Source organism: Clarias gariepinus, chromosome 15 (genome assembly GCF_024256425.1).
Source record: "Clarias gariepinus isolate MV-2021 ecotype Netherlands chromosome 15, CGAR_prim_01v2, whole genome shotgun sequence".
In the NCBI taxonomy this organism is placed as follows: domain Eukaryota; kingdom Metazoa; phylum Chordata; class Actinopteri; order Siluriformes; family Clariidae; genus Clarias; species Clarias gariepinus.
In genome coordinates, this window is record NC_071114.1 from 23324658 (window position 1) to 23351475 (window position 26818).

The following is a 26818-nucleotide window of genomic DNA, read 5'->3' on the forward strand; positions in this document are numbered from 1 at the left end:
AACCCAAAGAGGAATTCTCAGGGTCAGGTTGAGTGCATGGAGTTACCATTCAATTATAAACGAAGATAGCATCTTGGATAAACATCCGTAAATAATGGTGGTTAAATGGTTGCGTTAAATGGCAGACAGTGAGGCTGTGTGCATCTGGTGACGCGAGACCACCCGAAATGCTGCAGGAACTACAGACTGCCTTTCTGTTTCTTTTTCCGATTTGGAACGGCTTCACTGTCCCCTTACTGTGTGTGTGTGTGTGTGAATGAGTTTCTAGGTCATGGTGATTCTAGGGTTGGTGACCGCCCTCTCGGATGATGATGATGTCATTTCTTTACTTATGTCAGTGTACCAGGAACGATGCAGGATTTTGACAAACACATTGTGTAACACATCTCACAGTGGGAAAGTGCTGGCATGGCTATGAACAGATTGTGCAGCTGTTCTGGAAAATTCTAGATTTAGTCATGTCCTCTTGGAACTGAGTTGTAAACCAACATCATGACTGTTGTTTCTGGTACATCTGACCACTTGCTCAGCCTGCTCATAGTCATAGCATTGGTTGAACCTTTTTAATGCACTGTATTAGTCAGAAGACTGTGATTCCCTGTGACGACCCAGACAAAATACACACTTCTGAATAAGACACTCTGATTGATGTACAAGAGCCAATCACAGCTCGAAATGTCAACATGCTATTGTTATGTTCAAACGTTTCAAAAAAAGGCTGCATGTCTGTGAATGACGCAACCCACCGCAGTCGTTCATTTAGCGAGAGGACCGCTGAAAATCATCCATGAAAATTCGACAGCTAACTTGTCGCCAGCTTGCAGAAGAGATGCATCTTCTGTGGGAAATGTACACACAATCATTCACCAACACCACTTGCACGTTACAGGAACCCAGCTGGAAGTTATTGCCACATCACCCATACCGTCCTGACCTCTCTCCAAGCCATTTCCACATGTTTGTGCCATTAAAGGAGTTCCTGGGAGGCCGGCGTTTCGGACGTGAAGCAGGCAGTCGGATCATGGCTTCGCCGTACTGAGAAAACTTCCTACCTTTATGGTATCTGAACACTACTGAAACTCTGGGAGAAGTGCATCAGTGTAGTGCAAAAGGCTGCAATTTATTACAGGTTATATATTAATAGTCGGGTATAAACAGCAGGTAAAGAGTTTTCAATTATTTAAGGGCTGATTTTTTGGGATGAATAGATCATCAATAAATATTGGCACACATCCTTTTAATGAGATTATTTGTTTGATTATTTTGTGTCAGCGTAGAGAAACTTTTGAACACAAAATGGTACTATTGTTAAACAATGCAGTTTAAATTGTGTCAAAATAATCGCACTGTGCTTTTCTTTTTTAATCAAATCCTGCTGCCCTATACAGTATGTCTATTGTATTTAAATGTCTGATCCATGTCAACTTCAGTTGTTTTTGTTGGTTTAAAAAACTTTTTCTACTTATCCAAATAGAAGCTTAGTGGCGTAGTGCTTAGCACTGTAGCCTCGCACCTCCAGGGTCGAGAGTTTAATTCCCGCTTCGGGTCTGTGTGCATGGAGTTTGCATGTTCTCCCTGTACTTGATGGGTTTCCTCGTTGTACTCAGGTTTTCTCCCACAGTCCAAGGACATGTTCCCAAATTGCCGGTAGTATGTGTTTATATGTGTGTACCCGATCCCTTGCCTGAAGTCTTATGGGATAGGCTCCAGGCCCTTGTCAGCCTGTACAGGATAAGCAGTATAGAAGATGAATGAATGAATCCAAGTAGCTTAATGAGCCGTTACTCACCAGAATAGGGACAATTAAGAAGGCTTCCAGATGTGCCGGTCACACATACTATCTTCAGACTCCGAAAGGGGCTCTAGTCCCAGGAAGTGTTGTTATGTTCTGTCACATAACAGACCTGGTTTTCTGTAGGGCTTTTTTTTTTTTTTCTAATTTCAGTGTTGGTATTTCCTGAGCGAGCCTTTATGATTACCTCCATCTTTTTTAGGACAAAAGGCCCGTATCCTTGTTTAAAGGGGTCTCATGCATATAGCATATTTTTCCTACTTTTGTCTATGTTGATTTCCTGGCCTTGGTGAATTGTAAGGAGCGTGTAAGGAGAATGTGTGTGTGTGATCATATGCGTATAATTATGGTAGACTTTGTTATGGAACTGGTTGTGTTGTGACTGGTGTGTGGTGTACCGCAGAAAGTCTGGAAATGTGCGTTAACTCCTTCAAAGCTTTTGCATATTTTCAGTCTTACTCATCTGCTTGACAAATTCCTTCATGGTTTTTATGAATTTTTTTTCTTACCATTGCTTATATAAGTCCACTAAAGTAAAGCGTGTACTTTATTCCTTTGTGTATGTCTCAGTGCGTGAGAAGACCACATGTGAGCTGCACAGAGAGTCAGCCCTGGGAGCCACAGCTAACGGTGGACAGGTTTTCTCACTGCCACGCCCAGCAGTGGGCCAATACGTCCCTACATGTGACCAGAATGGAGCATACACACCTATGCAGTGCCATGGTGGCATCGGCCAGTGCTGGTGCGTGTACCCCAGTGGGGAGGAGATCTCTGGGACCCGAACCGGCCCGGGCAGCAGACCTTCATGTAAGCAAAAATCAGTACTCTCACACAAGCTCCTGGCACTTTCATCTCAAAGTGACCGGTAGCAAAAGCAATAAATGAAGTAGTAACAGGATCATTTCATTGCCTGCGTGTAGGTACAGAGTTTGTCCCTGTTGGCCCCACCACCAGGCCAGATGTCAGACCTCCACCTCCAGGAGCTAATCTTCTATTTGCCCAGAATGGCAAAATTGATCACATCCCTCTGGACGGCAACGACATGAAGAAAGAGGAGACTAAGACCATGTTGCATTTACCAGTGAGTTCTCGAGGCTTTGAGAAGTAACCGGGGCTTGTTAGTGACACAAAACCAACTTAATGCCATAAAATTAGGCCAAGCTCATTTTTATGAAGGCAAAAACCTGATCTTTTTCAAATTAACCCGACATACCTTCCTAGATTGAATAAATATCTGATAACTTAAGGTGTAACGGACCGTAGTGGATCCCTGATCCGTACAGATTCCTCTCCATGGTTCAGCTCGCCGCGGGTTAATAATTATCATTATGTTGACCTTATTCCATGCACACATACAGGATACTATATCTCTGCCCATGTAAACTCTCTCTTGTGGCCACGAATGATATTTTCGCACACTGAAACTCACACACTCATTCTGTGTTTGACAAGGTTGCCAGATCAAAACTCCAGAAGTAGTGCTGAAACCCTGCCCTCTCCAACACTTATTCTCTATACTGCTTACCATTTTCTTTCCAAACTGCTTCCATCCCCTGCATTTTGAGGGAGTATTTTACTATTAAGTTTATGGACAGTGGGTGCAATACCGCCTCCTACTGTAAAGGAGTGTGGCAGAGAATATTTTACCAATCAACAACACGTTAAACAACATTTAGATGCTTATTTGATACTTTACCAGGTTTAGATACCTATTTGATACCTTTAGGAGGCTAGTGGTAAGCCCTGTCGCTTTGCACCTCAAGTGTCCGGATTCGATCCCTGCCTCAGAGATGAAGTTTGCATGTTCTTCCTGTGCTTGGGGGGTTCCTCCGGGTGTTCCGGTTTCCTCCAATATCCCAAATACATGCCGGTTAGGCTAACTGGCATCCCCAAATTGCCCGAAGTGTGTGAATGAGCGTGCATGTGTGTACTGCAATGGATCGGTACCCTGTCCCAGGTGAATCTTGCCTCGGGCCCTAAGTCTCCTGGGATAGACACTAAGCCTGTTTAGAGAATAAAGCGGTATAGACGATGAGTGAGTGAATGAGTGATAACTTATAAACCCATAAAAACTATAGCTGCATGTCACAGTCTAAATGTGATTCACAGCTCCATTTATTAAGTTATTTATCCGAAACACATGTAGAGATTGTTGTGAATAACTGTCCAGCCTAGTTTCAGATGTTTTTAAGCATTAAATCATTCTGGGTATTGCCTGACCTCCTTATAGCCTGACCTCCTTTATTGTAATGCACTCATTATTGGTTTTGGGGATTATGAAACCAGGTTTAAAAAAAGAAATTCATGTTTATTTTGAGTGTTTCTTGTTTATCTAATACTGCCGAGCTAAACCATTTTGCAGATTTTGTCTTTTAATTGTTGCCCAAAATAGCATTTCATTTGTACCACCCACTCAGGAATGCATTACATTCCTTCCACACAGATTAGCTATTCTGCAGTTTTTTTTTTATTAGATTATCTGCTGTTAAAGGAGAAAAACCCATATCACACAATCCGCCCCTAATCCAAGACAAATGTAGTTTGTTAGACAAAGATATTGTTATTTTAGGCTATAAGGCTCTAATGTGGGAAACGTTACATATTTGCATGCAGTCTTAATGCTTGTACTGCTAATGTGTTCTGCAGGATAAGGTGGTGATTGCCGTGGCGTACGACTGCGTGGACAAGATGGTGTACTGGACCGACATCACACAGCCATCCATCAGCAGAGCCAGCGTCGAGGGAGGCCAGCCCACAGCCGTTATCACAACAGGTCCCTGATTTCTTTACGTTCAACATAGTAGAGTTAAATTGCTATCAGTATAAAACTAATTCACTCAAATTCATTTCAGAAACATGACATCTAATGTAACAACAACAACATCTACACTCTCACTGGTAACTTGAGAAATCTTACAATTTATGCTGTTGATGTAAATATGAGAATTTTGTATTATACACTGCCCAGCCAAAAAAAGTCACTATATGGATGTAAATCAGCAAATACTGTACCTGAGAGTAAAAAAACAACCAACAGCCATGTCCGAACACGTATCCCGTAGTCATGGAAAACATGTTATTTGATCTGCATCAAGCAAAGAAAACAACTAGGGACATTGCTGAAATTATTGGAATTGGGTTAAAAACTGTCTAGTGAATTATAAATTATTAAAACCTGGAAGGATAATGCTGAACCGTCACCTAAGCAAACAAAATGTGGTCCTGATTACCTGTAATTGAAGATCACTGCAACGCTTGGTAGTTGCATCCTTAAAACCGGACAGTATAAATTTGTTTCATGCAGAGATGGAAAGTGTAATAAAATTTTGTACTCAAGTACAAGTACTGTTACTTCAGTGAAATTTTACTAAAGTACAAGTTACAAAAATCGACTCAAGTAAAAGTATAAAGTAGCTCATAAAAAAATTTCCTTTTTTTTGAAGAGTTCCTTTTTTTTAACAGTGGGGGTGGGATGGGGGATTCTAGTGTAGTTCAAAAAAGATAAGCGGATATAAATCACAAACTAGTTGTTTTTAATTGAAGGAACACCTTTGCATAATAAAGCTGTTGCCTTTCTTCTGTTTAAAATCAAAGTGGTTGCCTAAATATTGTGTGACAAATACTTTGCACCGGAGAGCCGAGGGGGAAAAAAGAGCTCATAGCCAAGAATAACGCTCAGCACAAAACTTTTATCGGCCTCTTTCTGCGTCACATAATTATAATACAATAAAGTAAAAGTGAAGAAAGGGGTAAAATAATAGAGCGTTTCGGAGGTGAGCAGCGCACCTAAGCTTCCACTCTGTTCTCACCTCCTCAACACACACACTGGGGGAGGCGCGGCACCTCTTAAAAGGTGCCCTTTCACAACATTGCCCTTTCAGTTCGGTCTACATCACTGGCATCTGTTTTGTTTGTCTCCATCGTTCTTGTGAGTTTAGCGTGTTTGTTCTTCCCGCCCATCAATCAATCAATCAGTGCAGTGGTTTCCGGGGTGCAATTTTTATCCTTCCCTGTTGCATTATTTTGATTATTTTTCATTTACATTCATTTATTTTTTTTACTCAGCAAAGTAATTTCAAATGTAGCAAAGTACAATACTTCAAACAAGTATTTGTATAAAAGTATAAACAAAACATACTTAAGTAAAAGTAAAATTACAGGTTTTAAAACTACTTTAAAAAGTGGAAGTACACAAAAAATACTCAATTACAGTAACGTGAGTAAATGTAATTCGTTACTTTTCATCTCTGGTTTATGTGGCAATAAAAGGAAGTCATGAAGACGAAGCATGAGGAATCATTTTTACACATGAAGTGGACACCACATAGTCCAACCTTAACCCTATTGAAAGTAATTGTGATGTGCTGGAGAAGACTTCATGGAGTGCTTGATTGTCATCAACAATTCCGTAGTGAATGCGCACTGAAGTCAAGGCTAAAAGTGATCCAACGAAATGTTAGCCTGCACCTTTTTTCTGGCCTGGGCAGTGTATTTTAGCCTTATACAGGCACTGGGGACTGGTCTCTGGGTTACTGATGTCAAGGTTTGGGGTTCAGTGTTCGCTTCCACTGTTGGGCTTTTGCACAAGGCTCCTAACCGCTACATGCTAACATGCTGGGAAATGCGAAGAAAGAAATTTCACTGCTGGGGAAAAATAAAGGCTTCTAATAACCGAGTGCTTCTGGTTTTTCAAAAACTTATTTCAAACATTTGATGTTTCTAATCAAGTTTTTAAACTTATCCTCCCTATTTTACAATAACAGGTTTAGGAAGTCCTGAAGGAATAGCGATCGACCATCTGTCCCGAAACATGTACTGGACAGACTCTCTTTTGGACCGGATCGAGGTGTCTAAGTTGGACGGTCAGTATCGGCGCGTGCTCTTTGACACAGACCTCGTAAACCCCAGGGCCATCATCGCTGACCCTGTCAATGGGTACGTTCTGAGTTCAGCTCTTTAACATCTAAAGCCGATGCCGTACGGATTTCTGTGCACACACATTATCACACACATTCATTTATTCATTTGTATACATTTATTTTACCTGACAAAGTGAACGACCAAAGCATGCCAGTCACACTAATAGCTTGTGTTCCATCCTCATTACTTTCACAGGCGTCTGTACTGGTCAGACTGGAACAGAGACGGCCCTAAGATCGAGATGTCCAACATGGACGGTACAGACAGGACTGTACTTGTGAACAATAACATCGAACTCCCCAACGGGCTGTCTTTCGATCCTCATACCAGGCAGCTGTGCTGGGCAGATGCAGGTTGGCGATTTCATTTGATTAACACCAGAATTAACCCCACAATAGATTCTTTTAGATCTGAAGTGAAATGCCAGGGAATAATTGGAGTGTGTATGTTGTAGGTACACGTAAGGTGGAATGCATTAACCCGTACAATCGGCTGAGGAGAATGGTGCTGGAGGGACTGCAGTACCCCTTTTCCATCGTCTCCCATGGAAGAAACCTTTACTACACAGACTGGAGAAGGTACAGATGTGTGAAAATATAAGTTTTTGTCTGACACTGATTTGATTGTATGTATGTCTTCTACATAACGGCAAAAAACAAAATCATGGTAAAGAAGGATAATCAGTGACAGGGTGGTGTGATGCAGCGAGCTGAGAGACAGCGTTACTCGTACCACCTCTAAGTTGATTATTTTCCAATAAGCGTTCTCATATTCCAGGGCGAATTGGCCCTAGGCTGTGGAGCTGAACTGTTATTGTGTAGTAAACTGTTATACACTTAATGATATTATTTTCCAGGCAGTGCAGCATGATTTAGAAGCGAATTCGCAGACTTTTTTATTTTTTTTTATTTTGTAATATCGCTCTGTTCTACCGACATAAATGCACCAAATGAATGAAACAATCAGCTGCATCCAAATGCCAGCTCTCGTGTCAGTACTGACCTCTGTGGAATTCTGTTTGCTCGCACTGGAATGTGCTGCTTCACTCGAAATTTAACCCACAGATCATCGTCCCTCTACCTCGACTGCTCAGTTAATATTGCTTTATATGGTCACGGCTGAATGTGTGTATGTTTATGTTGTCTTTGTAGGCAAGCTGTGGTATCTGTGGACCAAGTGACAGGGAAAGAGGTGGATGAGTTCCTGCCTCAGAAGAGATCGCGCCTGTATGGCCTCACCACCTCGTACCCACAATGCCCTCAAGGTTTGGCTTTTTAATTATTATGATTTTTTTTTTTTTTTTTTCAAGAAACACTGATCTTCAAGCCCACAAGCGTCATTAGGTAATTAAGTAGCAACAACAACAACAACAGTCAGTTGTTATTTTAAGACAAGAGGGTCAGCTGTTCTGGAATAGTTCTTGCAAGAACAGCTGATCTTCGTCATTTTTGTCGTTTGCAAAACCTATCAAGCACCATGATAAAACTGTCTCACATGAATATCTTGCTAGGAAAGCAAGACCAAAACCTACCTCTGCTACAGACGAGAAGTTTATTTAGTGTTACCAGCCTCAAAAATCACAAATTAACAACCAGAACCTCAGATTAGAGCCGTTGTAAAGGCTTTACAGAGCATAAGTAGCAGGAACATGGGATTAAAAGATGACTGGTAATGCATGGGATTAAAAGATGACTGGTAATGTATATGCGTGTTTATATATACATACATACGGTACATAAATATACAGTATATAGATTATACACACGCATATAGATAAGGAAAACAGCACATGAGACATCTCGGGAGGACATCGTCTGAGGTGTCAAAATGAATGAACTGAATTAAGTAATATCATGACAGGGAGTGCTGTTGTGCTGGATATTTGCATGGCTGTGATGCGCTAGTAGGGAAGAGGGTGCAGCAAGAGATTTGGTGTAATTCACAGGGGTGAAAGTAGTTTTGGGTAGCCAAATGTAAGGAGAATAAACTATGGAGGTGGTGGACAGCCCTGTAAATCTCATACGCTTCTCTTTATATGTCCACTTACTCCTCTCTAAAACATAACTTCTGGGGTTCAATCCTAAATAATGTTAAATGGAAAGCTGGTGCGTCAAGTAATGCCCTTGTTCATGCTAAGAGAGAGATTTGGGATTCAGCTGGCAGGCAGCTGTTTTTTGCTCTTTCCAGTACTATGCACAATTCTGACCTACTTTTCTGGCAACTGACAGTTTATGTAATTAACAATTGTTAGAAGCGAACTACCTCTGAAGCGGAGTGATGCATATGCAGAACTAACATTTATATATATTTATAATATATATTATATATAATATATGTAGGTTGTTATGTAAAAGGAATAACACTTCTGGATGCATGGGTGAAAAATAAATTATTCTAATCATTGTTGGTAATTATTTTCCTATAATTACATGTCCTATTGTGTTGTTGTTCTCCCATGATAATTTATGGGATTATTTATTAATTTCATGATCGTACTTTTCCGCCAGCTGACAGAAACTACTGCTCGAGCAATAATGGCGGCTGCTCACACTTGTGCCTGCCGCGGCCGGGCGGCTTCTCCTGCCGCTGCCCTAGCGCCCAGGACCCCACATGCACCGACCGTACCATCTGACAACACTTGAGCGATGGACACTCGGGTGTATTGACAAGACGGTGACAAATCAACACCTGTGACACATGATTCAAGGACAAAAACATTGTGTATTGTAATTAGAGAGTGAGAGAGATCATCCATTTGCTATCAGCCATTAAACCCTGCCCCCATCACCTGGGACTCTAAAGATGTGACCTAGTAAAGTGTGAAAATGAAGCAATAAATGAAGTTAGATGTGTGTGTGTGTGAATCCTGTGGAACTGTGAGAGGAGGAGATCTCAGGAAGAAGAGACCACAGAGAGCTGCGACGGACTGCAGAAGGAATATAGGAGGATGAATATGGTGCTTTTTAAAAAAAAAAAACTGTGAACAAAAAGGACGTCCAGGGGACGGGGACAAGAAGGTCCACGTCAAAACTGGTCCATTTTGCAGCTGAGTTCTGGTTGATTTTTGAATTATTAAAATCATTCTAAATTTCAGTATGTTATTAACTGGTTATGTTGTAATTAAGTGATTGATGTTTAATAACTAGCGACAATGTCAAGCTTGAAAGTCTTAAGTCATGTGGAGTACAGCCAAAAAATTGCAAGTAAATACCATGTTTTTGTTTTCCTGTGTTAATATGATTGTATATGGGGTGTAGTGTGAAAGGGGTGGGATAGTTATGGGACAAATATTATCGATATAAAAATTATTTACGTACATCAATATAATAGTTATAATACAATTCTTTTCCAGTTTTGTTTCTTAGATTACCACTTTTTAATTGTAAATGAGTGGCTGATTGTAGAGTCATTATTTGTTCATATTTCAGGGTAAAAGAAACCACCAAAAAATTTAACTTCCATACCTTTTCCCTCAACCCACATGTAGTCCATCAGCTGACACAAGTATCATACATCCTCCAGTTTAGCACTGTACTAGTCTCTTTCAAGCTAGAGCTCTTAAATTGGCTATACCATCTAGGAAAAAACAAAAATCTCATGAGCAAGAAGAGCCAATTTGACTGACACAATAGATGACCAATCACAGAGATTTCTTTCGAGTTGCTTCAAACACAACAACTCTTTAATAACTTGATGGAATTTGAGAAATCTTTTGCCAATTTATGGGCCACATCTTCGACTGAAAATCCTATTGTTGTGTTGTTTCATAGTCAGATTGCAATCTTTAACATCCTGAAGCTTGTGGCCAGAATAACATACAAGGGATATCAGATGCATTAGAGATCTTATCTACACTTGTCTGGCTACGAGCTTCAGGATCTTGAAGGTTGCAATCTGATTGGCTGTTTGAACACAGTGACCCAATCAACATTTGGACTTGGTCTTGATTGATTACACTTTGGACAAATGGAAAACTGTTCATTTCGTGATCATTGGACTATTCGAAGATAATGACAACATTAGGTTTACAGGCTTTAAACTGAGGTGCTGTCCATCTGGATCGAGCACCACTGGGGAGTGCGTTGGCCTTCCTGACCTCATCCGCCATATGGGGCTTCACACGCTCGCCAATTATGCATTAGATAAAGATACCATGTATGTGTTGATTATGCAGCTGGGGAGAGAAGGTGGGAAACATGGGATCGTTTCCAAATCATACAGCTGTCTAATAAATAAACTGTCCTTTTTTTAAGACTAGTGTACACTGTGTTTATTTTTTATTATCTTGATTTAAGGTCCATTCCAGTGGTTCTGGTGACATGTGTTATATCGTGAGAACTATGTGGAATGAGTGTGTTTGATGACTGGCAGCTGCTGGAGCATGAATAGTCTGCTTCCCTTCCTTGCTGGATGTGAGCTGCAGATGTGTTGAAAAGCAGCGAGTATTGCACAGCTGCACATCTTCTACCGCTTATCCATCCAAGAACTATAACTCAGCCCAGGCCATATGTTTCTGCTCAGCCTGCCACATGTGAATGTACACTAGATCCCATGAGAATGAGCTTCCTCTTCAGAAAGAAGAATGCCTCTCTGCTGCCGCACACACATTTTGAAACAGAAGGCAGTGAAATTTTCTGCAAGTTAATTAATGAAGCAATGATTTATGAAATTGAACTTAAAAATACATATGGCAGGGGTTAAACAGGGTATAATGGCCTGCTGTATTTAGTAAATTAAAAACATCCCTATAACAATTATTGGTGACACGGTGGCTTAACGGTTAGCGCTGTTGGCTTGAACCTCCAGGCCCTGGGTTCGATTCCCCTGTCAGGTCTGTCTACAATGGGCATGGGAAATATTCTCCAGGGAGGTATTTAGAGGTAATTTAGAGGTATTTAGTGCTCCCACGTGGAAACACGCGATAGTCTTCGGCCCTCCCGACTGAGTGGTAGTAGTAGCCTTAATGTGTGAGGACGGGGAAGAATTGGACACGACTTAATTAGGGGGAAAATCGAGAACTAAATATGCTTCAAATACTTCACATCATTGTTGTTAAGGAAAAGTACAGGTATTCAATGTACCTTTGTGCAGAGTAAAAGTACAAAGGATTTTCTAATAAAGTACTAAAAACCTACAGTACAGATATATTAAATATGTACTTAAGGTACTTAGTTATATCTCTCTATCTCTGTCAATCATGTAAGCAGGATCACTGGACTACTTTACTAGCTAGGATGATGTCATTTATGTACTGCTAACCTATTGTTAGTTGGTGTCAATGCTAGACTTTCTTATTTACTAGTACAGTGCCTTGTTACTGGCGGCATCTAGTGTTGAGATGTGACTACTGAGTGCGCAGGTCAGCTCAGAGTTCAGCTTGTTCTAAAACAAGTTCAGCACTTTAAGTTAACACAACTCTCCGAGCTCTCTCAAAGCGTGCATGCGTGTTAAATATTCAGCTTAAAGACCAGTCAGATAATGCATTTTTTCCCATACCTCAAACTCCTGTTATGTCAATCCCCCATCAAATGTGTCATTTCAGTTTTCATGTAAATGAGCTACCAGCTGGGCCACAAACCTCCAGAGAACACCAAGATCTGAACAACAGGCCAGGGGAGGGTCTCTTCTTATGTTACTCCCTCATGTTTGTTTGTACACGCAGACTGGAACAACTAAAAAGTGAATTTTGCATAAAGGGTGACCTTTAATAAAACGCAAGAAGAACATTCCAGCATAAAGGCGTGATAGAAACCGTCCTTGGCTGCAGTAACAGAAACCTTTCAGTTCTACTGAGATACAAAGTCGAGACTTTACCATGTTTAAGAATCTTTTATTTCTCCATTATTTTTTCTTCTTGAGTATGAGTGCTATTTAGAGAACTGCAATATTGGGTAAAGCTGCTACAGAGTATCGTATTAGTTGCTGTCCATCCCCCCATAGATATTACTGTACTTTCACTTCTTACTGTAGTCTGTGGATTATTGTTATATACTGTATACATGCTTGCCATACAGAAAGAACGTCAATGTAAAATAACATGACTAACCCCGCTGTAATCCATTTCTGCATATCAGTGATTACTACTAGATGAATTCAAACATTTCATATGAAGGTTAGAAAGTTTGAAGAGGCAGAAGAGTCATAAAGAGAAAGAGGTAGAAGGTGAGAAAAAAATAAGAGAACAGGGTAGCAATAAATTAACAGGGGGAAAATAGAGCTAGAAGAATCTGACAGACTTGGTGAATTATTCTCTCTTTGGCTTGGTTTCGAGCTAATGACAAAAGCTGAATATCCAATATCCAGCGTCTGACATCTCAGACAAACTAATACCTCTTACACAAACTGCTTCTAAACCACCTGCCACGGAAAGCTGCAGTTTTGTGTTAAATGATGACAGCAAAGCATGTTTCCTCAGAAGTTTCCAAAACCTCGGTGGAAAAAGTTCCTCCTTTTCGAGCGGGGAAAAAAGATTACGGTTCACATTTTCTCTACCGGATCTAAAATCAAAGCATAACATCTTATTTCATAACTACACATAAAAAGCTAAGAGCACTACCCGACTCATACCCTTCTCTCTACAGACCCTCCAGCATCAGATTGTGTCCAGACATGGTGAAAAGACAGAGAGAAGGGTCAGACGTGCTCTTTGTTGTGTAGTGCTGTGTTCGCGTGGTCTAGAAGGAGACTAAACCCAGTCCAGAGTCCATGGGGTTCTAACTGCATCCTCAAGACCAGCGGACCTGAATTCTGTCCCCGTCTTCTATAGAGTAGAACTGGAGTGACTTCAGGTCATTGTCGATGCTGAACTCGTTTCCTGCCATCTGGATAATGTCAAAGAGACAGAGAAATTAGTTCAGTCTGTTAATAAGTCTGATTAACAACACAATAAAATAAATACTTTTGTCTTAATAATGTAACTTTTTTATAGAAAGTTCTGTCCATGCCCTGAGTGACGATGAGTGAGTGATTTCTGTCCAGGGGTCTAATCATTTCTGTACTAAGACTGTATAATCTAAAATGCATTAATTGTAATGTTCATTTTAAGATTGGTGAAATATTAATCATCAATATCATTGTTTAATGAATTTATTTTTTATTAGATTCTGTTAGCATTGTCGCCTTGCACCTCAGTTTGATTCCCGTCTCTGTGTGCATGGGGTGTGCATGTTTTTCCCGTGCTTGGTGGGTTTACTCTGGTTTCCTCCCACAGTCCAACGACTGCAGAATTGTTGATCCCAAATTGCCCGTAGTGTGTGAATAAGTGTGTGTCTGTGTGTGCTCTGCTATGAATTGGTACACTGTCCAAGGTGTACGCCGCCTCGTGCCCTAAGCCTCCTGGGATAGGCTCCAGGTCCCCGCAACCCTGAATACAGGATAAAGCGGTATAGAAGATGAGTGACTGAGAGTGAGTGTAAACTTCAAGCTTTAATTACAGTGGTGGCTCAGGTGGTTGAGGCCCTGAGTTGCTGAGGTTTGACTCCTAGCACCATCGGGTTGACATTGTTGGGCATTTGTATGAGCTCTGCCCACACTAAATCACTCTGCCTTTGCTGGCCCCAAAGCCTAAAGAATGGAAGTGGGTTGGGTGTCAGGCTAGCAACCGGAGGCTAGTCACCCGATGCGCTCAACAACATGGGAGGAATGGAAAAAAAAGAAGGGAAAAAAATAAACACCTTTATTCGAGAACTATTAGCCTTGATTATGGTGCACTAGTTTATGTGACAAAAGATTCCTCATGGACTCAGAAACACTCTTTCACAGCTCGAGTCTTAGAGTATGCCCATACCAGTAGAGAGAAAAATGCGTAAATGCGATAACCTGGTCATTCGGTACATTCAGGTGATTAGCTGACGTGATTTTATTGCCACATAACATTGCTGAGCCTAGACCTGACCAACTGAAGCAACCACAGATCATAAAGCTGCCTCCAGAGGCTTGTACAGTGCCACTATGGATGATGTGCGCATTGCTTCATGTGCTGCCTTCTTACCCTGGTGCACCCATCGCTCTGGATCAGTAAGTACTACGGTATGCAGAAATTGTAATGTGCATTAATGTATGATGTACAGTCATGTCTACATGCTTTTAATCATTTCTTAGTATGTATGTTCATCGACCCTGGTCTATTCCGAAGTACTCAATGCAGGATTACACCTTGCACTGTACAGTATTTTGCGCCTTACATATTTTACACAATCGTTATATAGTAAGTCCTCCATACACACAAACTTTATTAAAGCAGGTTATTCTGGCTTGTAGATCAGGGCTTGTGTGAATGCAGAGCCGGTGTTACCTTTGAGCTGGTGTAGGTGAGGGTGAGCTCAGCATGTGGTAGTTTCAATAATCGATACAGCAGCCCCTTTACATTCTGAACGATCATCGAGCCTGAAGGAAGCAACAGAAGGTCAAAACAATTGATGCATTTTATTTGTTTGGGAACATAATGCTCCTGACACCTTCTTACCAGGAAGCTTTTTCTGTATGGGTGTCCTGTCGGCATCCTCAGGACACTCGAATGTAATCGCTGATGGGACACAAAACAAAAACCATGAGGTAAATAAAGATGCCTTTGAGACACTGCTAAGTACGAATGACGTAGTGACTCACTCAGCAGCTTGTCTTTCAGGACTAAAGTTTTCTGCTCCTTTAGCTCACCTTCCTCAGGTGCACCATATTCTGTAAAACACATAACGCTATTAGTTAACTGTTGAGCGCAACTACCACTCACACACACTTTTACCGTAGTTTGCGGTGACAATTATGGCAGTTTCAACACGGCTGTGTTCGTGAGGTTTACTGCGGGTTAGTATAAATGCTGACTCACTCTGGATGAGCGTGAGATACCGAGGGTGCTGTTCTATAAACTCTGCACTGGGTCGGTTCAGTGGCGGATCTCTGTGACCTCCAGACTGTAGCCAAGCGCGACCGAACTTTCGACAGTAATCCAGCTCGGCACCTCTTCTATCGTCCTGCAGCACCTGGGAAACAAAACACTCTGCATCAAGAATACATATTAGAACAAGAATATTAATACATCAGCATGTGATTGGGATTACGACTACCGCTCAGAAGTTTGGATTCACTTGCACTTGCAAATTTCTTTGTTTTTGAATCGATCATTTATTTTCTACATTCTACAACAATACTGGAGATTTCAAAACTATAAAATAACGCATAGGGAACTAGTTAATTATGTAACAACAACAGTCAGTTGTTATTTTTTGTACCTTTCTGGAATAGTTCTTGCAAGAACATTATTGTTAATTGCATTTGCAAAACCCATTAAGCATTATGATAAAACTGGCTCTCATGATGACCTTCCCAGGAAAGCAATACCAAAATCTTACCTCTGTTGGGTGTAATGCATAACAAACTTGGATTACTTTTTTTAAGCAACGAGTAATCCAACGCGTTAGGTCCGCCATTTAAGTACTTACTTATTTAGTTATATTTAAAAAAATGTAATGCGTTATTCAAACAATTGATGTAATCCGTGAGCCAGACAGCAGTCATTCCGTTTAGTGTGTGTGTGTGTGTGTGTGTGTGTGTGTGTGTGTGTGTGTGTGTGTGAGAAAGTCAATCTACAAGCCCCAACCCTTGCTAACCCACCCCTCTCTGTTATTCCTGCTGTTAGTAGTTAACAGATTATGGGCCAAACTTCGCTGAGTGATGATGGTAGAATAATTATGAAGGACTTGACTAAAACAACATGCATGAGGAACCACAAAGGAGTTTTTATTTTCTGCAATGGAAAACTACTCAAACTAGTTACTTTTATCAGAAGGTAATGCTCCAATGTAACAGATTACTTTTTAAAGACAGTAATTTTGCAATGTAATTAGTTACTTTAAAAAGTAATGTCCCCCCAACACTGGTTACCAGCCTAAGAAATCAACAATTAACAAACAGTACATAAGATTAGAGCCATTATGAAGGCTTTACGGAGCATAAGTAGCGGACACATCTCAATATCAGCTGTTCAAAGTAGATTATTGCATATTTTGGATGCCCTCAGTAATGTTTTTCAGTAAAGAAAGATATAAAAATCAGAAACAACCATCGAGCTAGAAAGTGATCCAAGCCTTTGAGTGGTAGTATATATAACATATTTATGTTCACATAGAATGTTTTTTTTGTTTTTTGGATATTTACCTCGATTTTCTCCCTAATTTAGTCGTATCCAATTCCTCCCTGTCACTAGGGGGCTCCACATTAAGGCTACTACTACCACTAGGTCGGGAGGGCCAAAGACTATCACGTGTCCCCCGAACCACGTGATGCCAGCCGGCCTCATCTTTCCGAACTGCTCGCTCACGCACGGAGGATTAATGTGAGAGCACTAAGTACCTCTCATCCCTCCCCTCTGAGAGAGCTCAGCCAATCAGCTTTCTTTAGGCCTCTGACTGCGAGAGGTAACAGCATCACCCAGGAATCGAACTCGCGATTTCCAGATGATAGGGCGAGTACTTTACTATTGGTTCACATAGAATGTTAGGAAGATACATCTATCTATAAAACACAGACCTGACACCTGTTGAGTATCTCCAGCTGGCCAATGCGGGCGATGAGAAGCTGCACAGTCGTCTTTCGGTTTTTCTCCAAATCCATCAGCGGGTTTCGACTGCAGGACAACTGCACTAAAGATTTCAGCTTCTCCAGCTCATTAATAACAGCCCACTGAGAGACAATGACAGAAAAAAGTCTTTCAGGCTTAATGTACCAACTTCCCCTGCTTTACTTTTTTACTTTTAGGTTCCTGCGTCATATTTATAAAAGGTTCCTACCTCATTAATTTGATTGTCGTCAAGCAAAAGAATCTTCAGTGCAGGAAACGCTGAAGTCTTGGTGCCTAGACGGCATTAAATACATATAATTAACATTATTAGATTAATTATGAATTCTCAGTGAAGAAAAATTCATTACAAAGATAGAAAGATAGCATTGCTGATAATCAGAGAGGAGGGCCGTTTTCTGAAAGGGGAATTACAACTTCTAGACAAAATAAAAAAATTCAAATTCAAATTTTATTTGTCACATACACAGTCATACACACACACACACACATATATATATATATATATATATATTTATATATATATATATATATATATATATATATATATATATATATATATATATATATATATATATATATATATATATTTATATATATATATATATATATATATATATATTTTTTTTTTTTAGTAACAACCTTGAACTTTTAAGAGACACAATTTAGAGAAATTTAACTGTTCTATAATAAATATTTACTGTAAAATACAAATAAAATTATTAGGATTCAGTATGTATTGGTTCAATGTTATGATGAATGAGGCGTGACCATTTCTGTTACTGCTAATACACTTGTGAGCAATGTGCCAGAATAACTGTTTACGTTGCAGATCTGACAGACTTAGGTCATTCAAGCTTTCCATTACTATTTCTAAAGAATAAACATCTGTCAGCGATCTATCTTAGCCCAGGTCTGTGGTTCTCAACCCTGTTCGTGCAGCACCACTTGTCCCGGAGATCACAGGGTTTTTCCTGCTTTATCACAGATTCCAGTTCAAAAAAAGCTGTTGCTTAGCTGATGAGTTAAATCCGGTGTGCTGAGAAAAATGTTAATGCGTGCAGTGCAGGAGGTCTAAGATATTACTTCTGGTCTGGATATTGCGTTACCTGGTAATGTGTCACTGAACTGAATGGCAGACAGTCCTGTGCTGCAGAGGTTCAATGTCTCCAACCTAAGTTTCCAAACAAAAGGACATTTGTAACAAAGTAAAAAAAACAACAACATGTAATTCTGGGTGATTTACCCCGGAATATTCTGTAATAACTCACGCTAGGACGAAGCATTCTGAACAAAACAATGCACAATGTGTTCCTCGGTATATGGAGCTTCGAACACGCGGTTGGGCCCCCGAGTCGGGCCGATAAGGTAGGTGCCAGATAGCCATCGTGCTGTTTAATGCTGTATCCTTTCACACAGTCATTTGACTTCTCGTTAAGATGGTGGTGTACAGTAATGAGCAGCGTGTCGACATAGTGAAAGTGAATTAAACAAGAAATATGTTGCTCCTAACGTACCCTCAAAGAGTGTTATACAGAGGATGGAATGGAAACTGAAAACGATGGGTTCATTGATCCTTTTTTGTTGCAGAGGCTCCCTGAAAATGTCGCAGGACACAATCGGTCTTGTCTGCAGCAGTCGCCTACGAAATCTCTAAGACGCCTTACACAGGAGACTGGGAGGTCAAAAAAAACCTGCATTCGAATCGTTTCACCGTAGTTTAGGAGCTCAAAGCAAGCGATATGGAGAAAGTCAGAAAACTGTCACTGGTTCAAGGCGTTTGTGAGGGACATTAATAGAATATTGGACATCACATGGTTCTCAGAAGAGGCGTAGTTTCATTTGTTAGGTTATGTTAACTCGCAAAACACCCATATACGAGTGGCTGAAAATCCCTTAGCCACTCACCGAACACCGCTCCATGATCAAAAAGAAAAAAAAAGGCCGCTATTCCCCCCCGATATCCTTAGCCGGTACATTTAACGATTACAGAATATTCGGGGCCTCTTTTGAGTGAATCAGCCTATACCCATCAGTGGGGTGTGCAAAAATACCAGTTATTCAATTTAAATATATACATTACCTGCACAGGTGTGATAACTGTAGTACACTTTCCTGCATCAAATTGTTTTTGGACAAGTCGAGAACCTTCAAACCTTGAAGCACATCTACAGGCCTAAAAAAAAAAAAAAAATTGATTAACACCTTTAATTTTTGTATGCACATAGTAATCTAAAGATATTTTTTAACATACATAATTACTATATTGTGCAGTAAACAGTACAACATGCAAATAAAATAACCCAAATTAAAACGAGTTGAAATTTTAATTTTTTTACAGAAAACATAACGCAAGACAACATTTGACTTTAAATGCAGGTTGCAAAGACACTTATAGCACCGTATGTTTATGACTGTAAGGCCAATTAACGTGGAGTAATTATAGCAGTGTCTGACCTTTTCAATTCTGTTATTTTATTATCGTTGAGTAAAAGCTCTTCTATTTGTGGCCACATGGGGGCGCACTGGAGCACCTGAAATGACACAGAAAGCGCAGTGACTCGATAAGACTTCTAATGAGAGTAATAAATATGGCTTGTGCATTTTAAGAAGGATAAAACAGTGATAAACACATCATATACTCAACAGGTGTGTGTGTCTGTCCTTTACCTGAGACCATGTGATAGCACAACTGTTAAGCATCAGGACCCTTAGATGGGAGAAGGCGTGGCTCAGGTTGAATGGATTCAAGGAAATCGCTAGTCGATTGTAGCTAGAATAAATAGATACAGTAGCGGGGTTACTCAGGATGGATAGATAAACTAGAACTAGCAGAGAAAGATTGTTGGATGTATAGATGTCATTACAATGGGCATATGGAAATGATGGATGGATGGATGAACATGATTAGAATAGACAAATGGATGGGTGGATGTATAGATGGACATTATTACAATAAATACATGTATAGATGGATTGATGGATGGATGGATGGAAGAATAAAAGGATTGACAATTAGAATGGCTGGATGGATGCATGAATAAGCATAATAAGAATGGATGGGTAGATGGATGGATGGATGAAATGATTGACAGTTTAAATGGTTAGATGGATGGATGCTAGGGGTGGGCGTATCAATCCTTAATATCGATAATTTTGATAAAGGGGTTGTATTAAAAATTATCAATCCAAAAGTAAAAATATCGATATTAAGGGCTTTTTTAAACCAGTGATTTTATTTATTTTGCATAAAATATAATATTTAAAATGAGCTTGTATGTAATGCTTTCTCTTATGCAGCTCCTTTCGCGCGTCATGCACATTGTTCACGTGACTCAGCAGCGCCAAAAACAAGCAGCTGCAGAGAGAGTGAGAGCGAGGTGCGTGTCTGACTTTGTATCATGGAGCTGGCAGATAAAAAACGAGCGCTGTGTGGAAATATTTTACTGCTGTGAATGAAAACACAGCAAATTGCGACGTCTGTGAAAAGGTCATTCGCTGTGGTAACACCACCAACTTACACAAACACATAAAACGACATGACAAAGAGAGCGTGGAACTACAAAGAGAAAGACAGGAGCCAATCCTTCAGACAGAGCCCCGCCGTCAGCGAGACAAAAGTCACGCTGGCAGAGTTCTTTCAGCTTCAGAAATATCCAGGTAGCTAACACTGGTAAAGATTGAGAAATGTTTTTAGTCATATTGGATCTTCAGCATGAAGTATCATTACCATAGTTGTTGTAACAAAAAGTAACCATGGGTAATATAAACCACAAGTTAACAATGCTTACACTAACCATAGTTTAACTGTGGTATTTTTTGTAAAACTGCGGTTTTATATTAAAAGTAAAGTGATTATTTTGCCGGTGTTGAAAAATGGTAACACTTTACAAATAAAATGTCATTTGTTAACAATGTATTTATGGACAACTAAAAATGAATAACACATTTTTTACAATATTTATAAATCTTCATTAATGTTAATGATACTAAAGGATTGCTTTTTTAAGCTACAAGTGGATAGGCTGTAGACCAAAATTAATAATTTTGTAAATGTCATTAATATTGTGTGCTAAAAATAAAAAAATAGCGGTATCAATATCGGTATCAGATATATACAGATATCGGATATTGGCCCTGTATTTACTTGGTATCGGATTGATGCACAATTTTGCAGTATCGCCAACCTCTAATGGATGCAGGGATGTATAGACATAGTTTGGATGGATAGATGGTTATAACTGATGTAAGTAAAATATGGATGGACAATTTTCATGGTTGTTTATATTAAATAAATGAATTGATAGATGGAATGACAAATGGTTTTAATGAAAGGAAATTAAGTGTAAAATGGATTTAATTGATTCAATGGATTTATTGATGGATGAATAAATGGACAAAATTCAGATGGATGGTGAATGATATAATTGGGATTGGTAGTTGAGTGGAAGAATGGTCATAATTAGGATGGATGGATGTGTATAGGTGATTTAAATGAAAAATTGGTGAACATAAATTGGGTGGATGGATATATGTGGAAATAAATATAATTAGTAAATTGATGAATTCATGAAAGGAACCGATGAATGAAATAGATGCAATGGATTTGATGGAGTGGTTAGATATGATGTTAGATGGATGTAACTGTTGGATGGACAGAATGGATACATGCAAGTGATGGATGTAATTAATTTAATAAAAGGAAATGATGGTTAGATGGATTACTCAAATCGATGGGTGAATGGATGTAATTAATTGATGAATGATATACAGTAATGGATAGACAGGTGTAATGTATTAATGGATGAATGGATGGAATGATGGACAGATATCTACCTGAGACAGAGTACTTGCAGTTGCTCTAGCTGCTCTGTAATTGCAGCCACAACCTCCCATGAGCTGAGAAGATTTCCAGAGAGATCCAGAGAAACTACTTCTGAGAGGACAGGTTAAAGGAACACCCCATATACTACACACACACACAGGACTTAACGTAACTTACCACAGAATCTACATGGAGAAAGTTTTCTTTTATGTATTGATCCTTAAAAGGATACTGGGTGTGCTATTCCTGATCTCATTTTCAGGCCCTGGACCAGACACTTCACAGTTTATGAGCGCAATCTCTGCTAGATTTCCCATCCTGTTTAAAAAAATTAAAAGCAAAAAAAAAAAAAAACAAGACATTGATACCAAAGTTCTGATCTGTTCGAGCTGCAGAGTGTGTCAGCTTTCACTCGAACTCTCACCCTTACATGCATCTCTTTACTCACCGCTGTTTTTCTAGAACAGACTCGAAGCCGACCATCTTCACAGTCTTGGTGGAAATTGTAACTTCATTTCCAATGGCCTGGTCCAGATCCAGCTCATAGCGGTGCTTCACTGCAGACAGGAAGTCCACTCCAAAGCTGGCTTTTTTAGGCCGCACGAACGAGCCACCTGAGGGATGACTTATGAGACAGAGAAGAACACAAACCAAATATCAGCACTAGACATTCTTTCATAATCAAACTTGATGATAAGATGACATGACATGAGATGATAAAACATAGTAGTACATTCTACAAGATTTACAAATAGAAGAAAGTACTGTTAGGGGAAATGTTTTGTGTCTCACAGCACAATGGGTTCCAAAAGTATTTATATTTTGCAGTTTTGAAACCCGTGCGCTGTTCTTACTGCTATTGATCCATACAGGAGTATTGGTGGTGCCTTTGCCTACTCATAGTAATTGTAGCTTATTATATTATATTATACACTGTCTGGTCTAAAAAAAGTTACCATTTCAGAAGGGTCAAATTATTGGACTGCATCAGCAAAGAAAACAACTAAGGAGATTTTAAATTACTGGAACTAGGTTGAAAACTCACTGAGCTGTGAACTTTGTGGAAGTAATGTGGTCGGAGGAAAAAATCATAAATGGAGATCACTAAAACACTTGGTGAAGTTTCATGGTAAAAAAAAGAGCTATGTTAACAGTAAAATTAAAAGCCTTTCCACAAACACAATATGAGAGCTCACAGGATTGGGATGAAACAGCTGCATGGCCATAAGAAAGCCACTCGTTAGTGAGACTAATCAGACAAAAAAAAAAAACTTCAATTTGCTAGGAAGCATAAAGATTGGACTTTGGAGCAGTGGAAAAGGACATGTGGTCTGATGAGTTCAGATTAACTCCATTTAGGAGTGATGGGTACATCAGGGTAAAAAGGAAAACACATGAAGCAATGCACCCATCATGCATAGTGGCCACTGTACAAGCCTCTGGGTCTGGGGTTGCTTCAGTTGGTCAGGTCTAGACTCAGAAATGTTATGTGGCAATAAAATGAAGTCAGCTGATGACCTAAATGTGCTGAATGATCATATGATTACATCAAAGGAAGTTTTTCTTCTCTGACAGCACAGACATATTCTAGGACTCTAAATTGTGAAAGAGTGGTTCTTAGACCAGGAAGAATAATTTTCACACATGAACTGGTTACCACATTGTGTGCTGTAATCAAATCTACAAGCTAAAGGTAATTAACTGCAATCTTATAGCAGTATAAGATTAGTATAGGTATTGTATAGGATTGCAAGTAACGCGGTTTGCGAGTGTTCCGCAAGACGAGCAAAGATTTTTAATAAATTTTGACTTGAAAAACTAGCATTGTCTTGGTTTACGAGTACCGAGTATCATGTATCACGCATACGCCTTTTGTTTTGACGCTGAGCGTCACCTGATCACAACTAAGCCAAAGGTTTTTCTCTCTCTTGCGCTGTAGAAGTGGCTGATCGCACGCATTTTCTCCCTCAGCCTATCGTTATGTGTGTGCACGCCGTGCAGGTTCACACACTCTCTCTCTTGCCTTTAGTGAGAGAGAGAGAGAGAGAGAGAGAGAGAGAGCAGCAGGCAGGCAAATAATATACCCTTATATATGACCGAAGGAGATTAGGTGGAAAGTTTTTAATCCTTTTAGTTTTCCTTCCAGGTCAGGACACTTTTTATCAGGTAATACACACATTTTTTGAAGATTATGAGGTTGATGAAATTCTCATCCTAGCTTAAGCATGTCAGTTACCTGCAGGTAAAGTAGCGGACTCCTTCATGGCTTCCGTCATGTTTGCCTCTCTCTGGATTGTCCCACTCCACACCAAGCCACAATCCTTTAATTAAAGAGAATTCAAGTGGCTCACAAAGTGCAATCTGTGACATACAACCAAATCTGCTAATGTGTTATTATTTACTCGTAAATACACTACCATTCAAAAGTTTTAGAACACTTTCTAACTCCATGATGGTTCCTGATTTTTATTTCTTTCTACATTGTAAACGAATGCTAAAGGCGTCCAAAAATGCATTAATCTTCTTTGATATTGAGATGTTTCTGCTACTTATGCTCTGTAAAGACTTTATAACGCCTCTAATCTGAGTTGCTGTTAATTGGTAATTTTTCAAGCTGATAAATAAACTTCTCGTCTGCGGCAGAGGTAGGTTTTGGTCTCGCCCTTCTGGGATGGTCTTTATGAGAGCCAGTTTCATTATGGTGCTTGACGGATTTTGCGAATGCACTTGACAATACTGTTCTTGCAAGAACTATTACAGAAAGACTAACCTCTGTGTCTTAAAATAACAACTAACTGTTGTTTTTCCTTGTTGTTACATAATTACCTAACCCCATATGTGTTATTTTATAGTTTTGAAAAACCCAGGATTGTTGTAGAATGTAGAAAATAAATCACTAAACAAGAAAAAAGAAATTTGAAAGTGTTCTAAAACGGTAGTGTATATGTTTTGGTGACTGTAATCTATAATCAATTAACTGGTATGATTATCATCTACTTACTATAAATGAATGTGTTTTAAAAACAACAATGTTTTTTTTTACTCATAACAACCTGACTTAAACTTTATTAAGTATTATATTAGCTCCATGTACATTTTATTACATGACACCATAACATCTTAATTTTTTTGCAGTCACAAGTCTCTTTAAAAGAAAAAAATCCAAATAGAAAAGTGAATCACTGTGAAAAAAGCCTTAACCTCACCTTTAAAACACTTTGTTATACACTGTTTGTTTATCATGTCTGTATTTGTATGTTAAAAACCATTCAATATTTTTAAAACCATAAAAAGGAGCAAGTGTGACAAAGTTACCAGAAGAACTTTGAAGAAGAACTAGGATGCTCAGTAAAACATAAACAGCTGTTTTACTTACAGTACTGGGCAAAAGTCTTAGTAACATAAAAACCAATGTCATAAGCAAAGATGCTTTAGAAGAACCAAAGAAGATACTACACAAGATAAACTTCTATAAGGAGCACCAATGATTAATAAAATCAACAGTCATATTTGGCGTAAAAATAATCAGTAGTGTTAGATACAGATTAGTGCAATTTTATAAGTAAAACAGCTGGTAGATTTTACTGAGTGTGCTGGAGAATAAGCCAGTTCTTCTGGTACTTTTTGCACATGGTAATGTTTCAGTTTTGTATATAATAATGCAGACATGATAAACATATACGGTACTAGTGAGAAGTTTGGACACACCTTATAATTAGATTGTCTTTTCTCATTAATTGTTAATTGGTGATTTTTGAGGCTGCAAAGTCTTGCTTTACAAGTTTCATTATGGTGCTTGATGGGTTTTGCAAATGCACTTCACAATATTGTTCTTGCAAAAACTATTCCAGAACAGCTGACCTTCATGTTTTAAAACAACAACTAATTGTTGTTGTTACTTGATTCCCTAATGCCAGTGTTATTCTAGAATGTAGAAAAGCAATCCAAACTTGTTCCAAAACTGTATAACAAAATGTGCACAATACTGTATACAACTGTCAGGTCTTTAAAGTTCACAAAGTTGCAGTCACCTGTGGTAGGTGGAACTGTCCCGACGTATCGCACCGTGGCCCGTTCTCCATCACACAGCACCCGCCGGCCCACTGTGTCCTCGGGCATCTGTTCCATTGTACATATATCCTGTTCTTGAATCCTCATACCCCACTAAACAACACAAAATACACCATTAAAGAAATATTTACTACAAGGTCCAGCATATGTAACAGCTTCAAGATGCAACAGTCTATTTTTTATTTCTTATTTACAGTTTTTTTTTTTACTTACACTATCACAGTTGTTTTTTGTTTGCTTACTTATTTGTTGGCCTTAAAGTTAAAAAAGTAAAAATGCAGCCTGTGTTTCCTAAGTTTGAAAATAAAAGGTTTTAGAATTGGTGCATTAATATAAGGCTGTGAGTGGCCTCACAGCCAGAACCAATGTTACTGTCAGATCTGCTTTTATAGAAAATCAGACTTAATAAAGCACTGTAAGTTTTCAAAGACATGTAGCAATTATTTATTAACCGTAAAGAAAAACAATCAAATCTAAACTGGGGCACATCAATATTATTGAAATCTTATCAAGACCTTATCAGCTACAGGGTTTCTTAAAGTCATTCCGGACCCATCACCACATCTCAAATTAGGAATGCAATAATACAGTGTGATAAGATAAGGGAAAAGATAAGATAAAAAATATTTTTAAGAAA

The 26818-nt window shown here is 39.2% G+C and overlaps 2 protein-coding genes across 3 annotated transcripts in view; one reads left to right on the forward strand and one right to left on the reverse strand.

Moving 5' to 3' along the window:
• Positions 1 to 9531, forward strand: part of nid1a (nidogen 1a) — a 30053-nt gene extending 20522 nt beyond the window's left edge. The window contains exons 13-20 of one of the 2 annotated variants that reach the window (XM_053513029.1): positions 2363 to 2599; positions 2713 to 2873; positions 4439 to 4565; positions 6556 to 6727; positions 6908 to 7065; positions 7167 to 7290; positions 7864 to 7976; positions 9220 to 9531. In XM_053513029.1, the coding sequence (XP_053369004.1) occupies positions 2363 to 2599; positions 2713 to 2873; positions 4439 to 4565; positions 6556 to 6727; positions 6908 to 7065; positions 7167 to 7290; positions 7864 to 7976; positions 9220 to 9344 (1217 nt within the window). In that variant the 3' untranslated portion in view covers positions 9345 to 9531. The remainder of the gene's footprint in view (positions 1 to 2362; positions 2600 to 2712; positions 2874 to 4438; positions 4566 to 6555; positions 6728 to 6907; positions 7066 to 7166; positions 7291 to 7863; positions 7977 to 9219) is intronic. The other variant, XM_053513030.1, reaches the window with a different exon arrangement.
• Positions 9532 to 12470: 2939 nt separating this feature from the next.
• Positions 12471 to 26295, reverse strand: tbce (tubulin folding cofactor E). Its single transcript, XM_053512534.1, has 16 exons — positions 26142 to 26295; positions 24347 to 24431; positions 22559 to 22735; positions 22343 to 22428; positions 22122 to 22221; positions 19956 to 20058; positions 19743 to 19819; positions 19369 to 19461; positions 18395 to 18459; positions 17497 to 17561; positions 17237 to 17389; positions 15537 to 15690; positions 15320 to 15388; positions 15177 to 15236; positions 15006 to 15097; positions 12471 to 13533 (listed from the first exon to the last, which is right to left on the reverse strand). The coding sequence occupies exons 1-16, from the start codon at positions 26266 to 26268 to the stop codon at positions 13438 to 13440; spliced, it is 1602 nt and encodes a 533-aa protein (XP_053368509.1). The 5' UTR covers positions 26269 to 26295; the 3' UTR covers positions 12471 to 13437.
• Between the last annotated feature and the right edge of the window lie 523 nt (positions 26296 to 26818).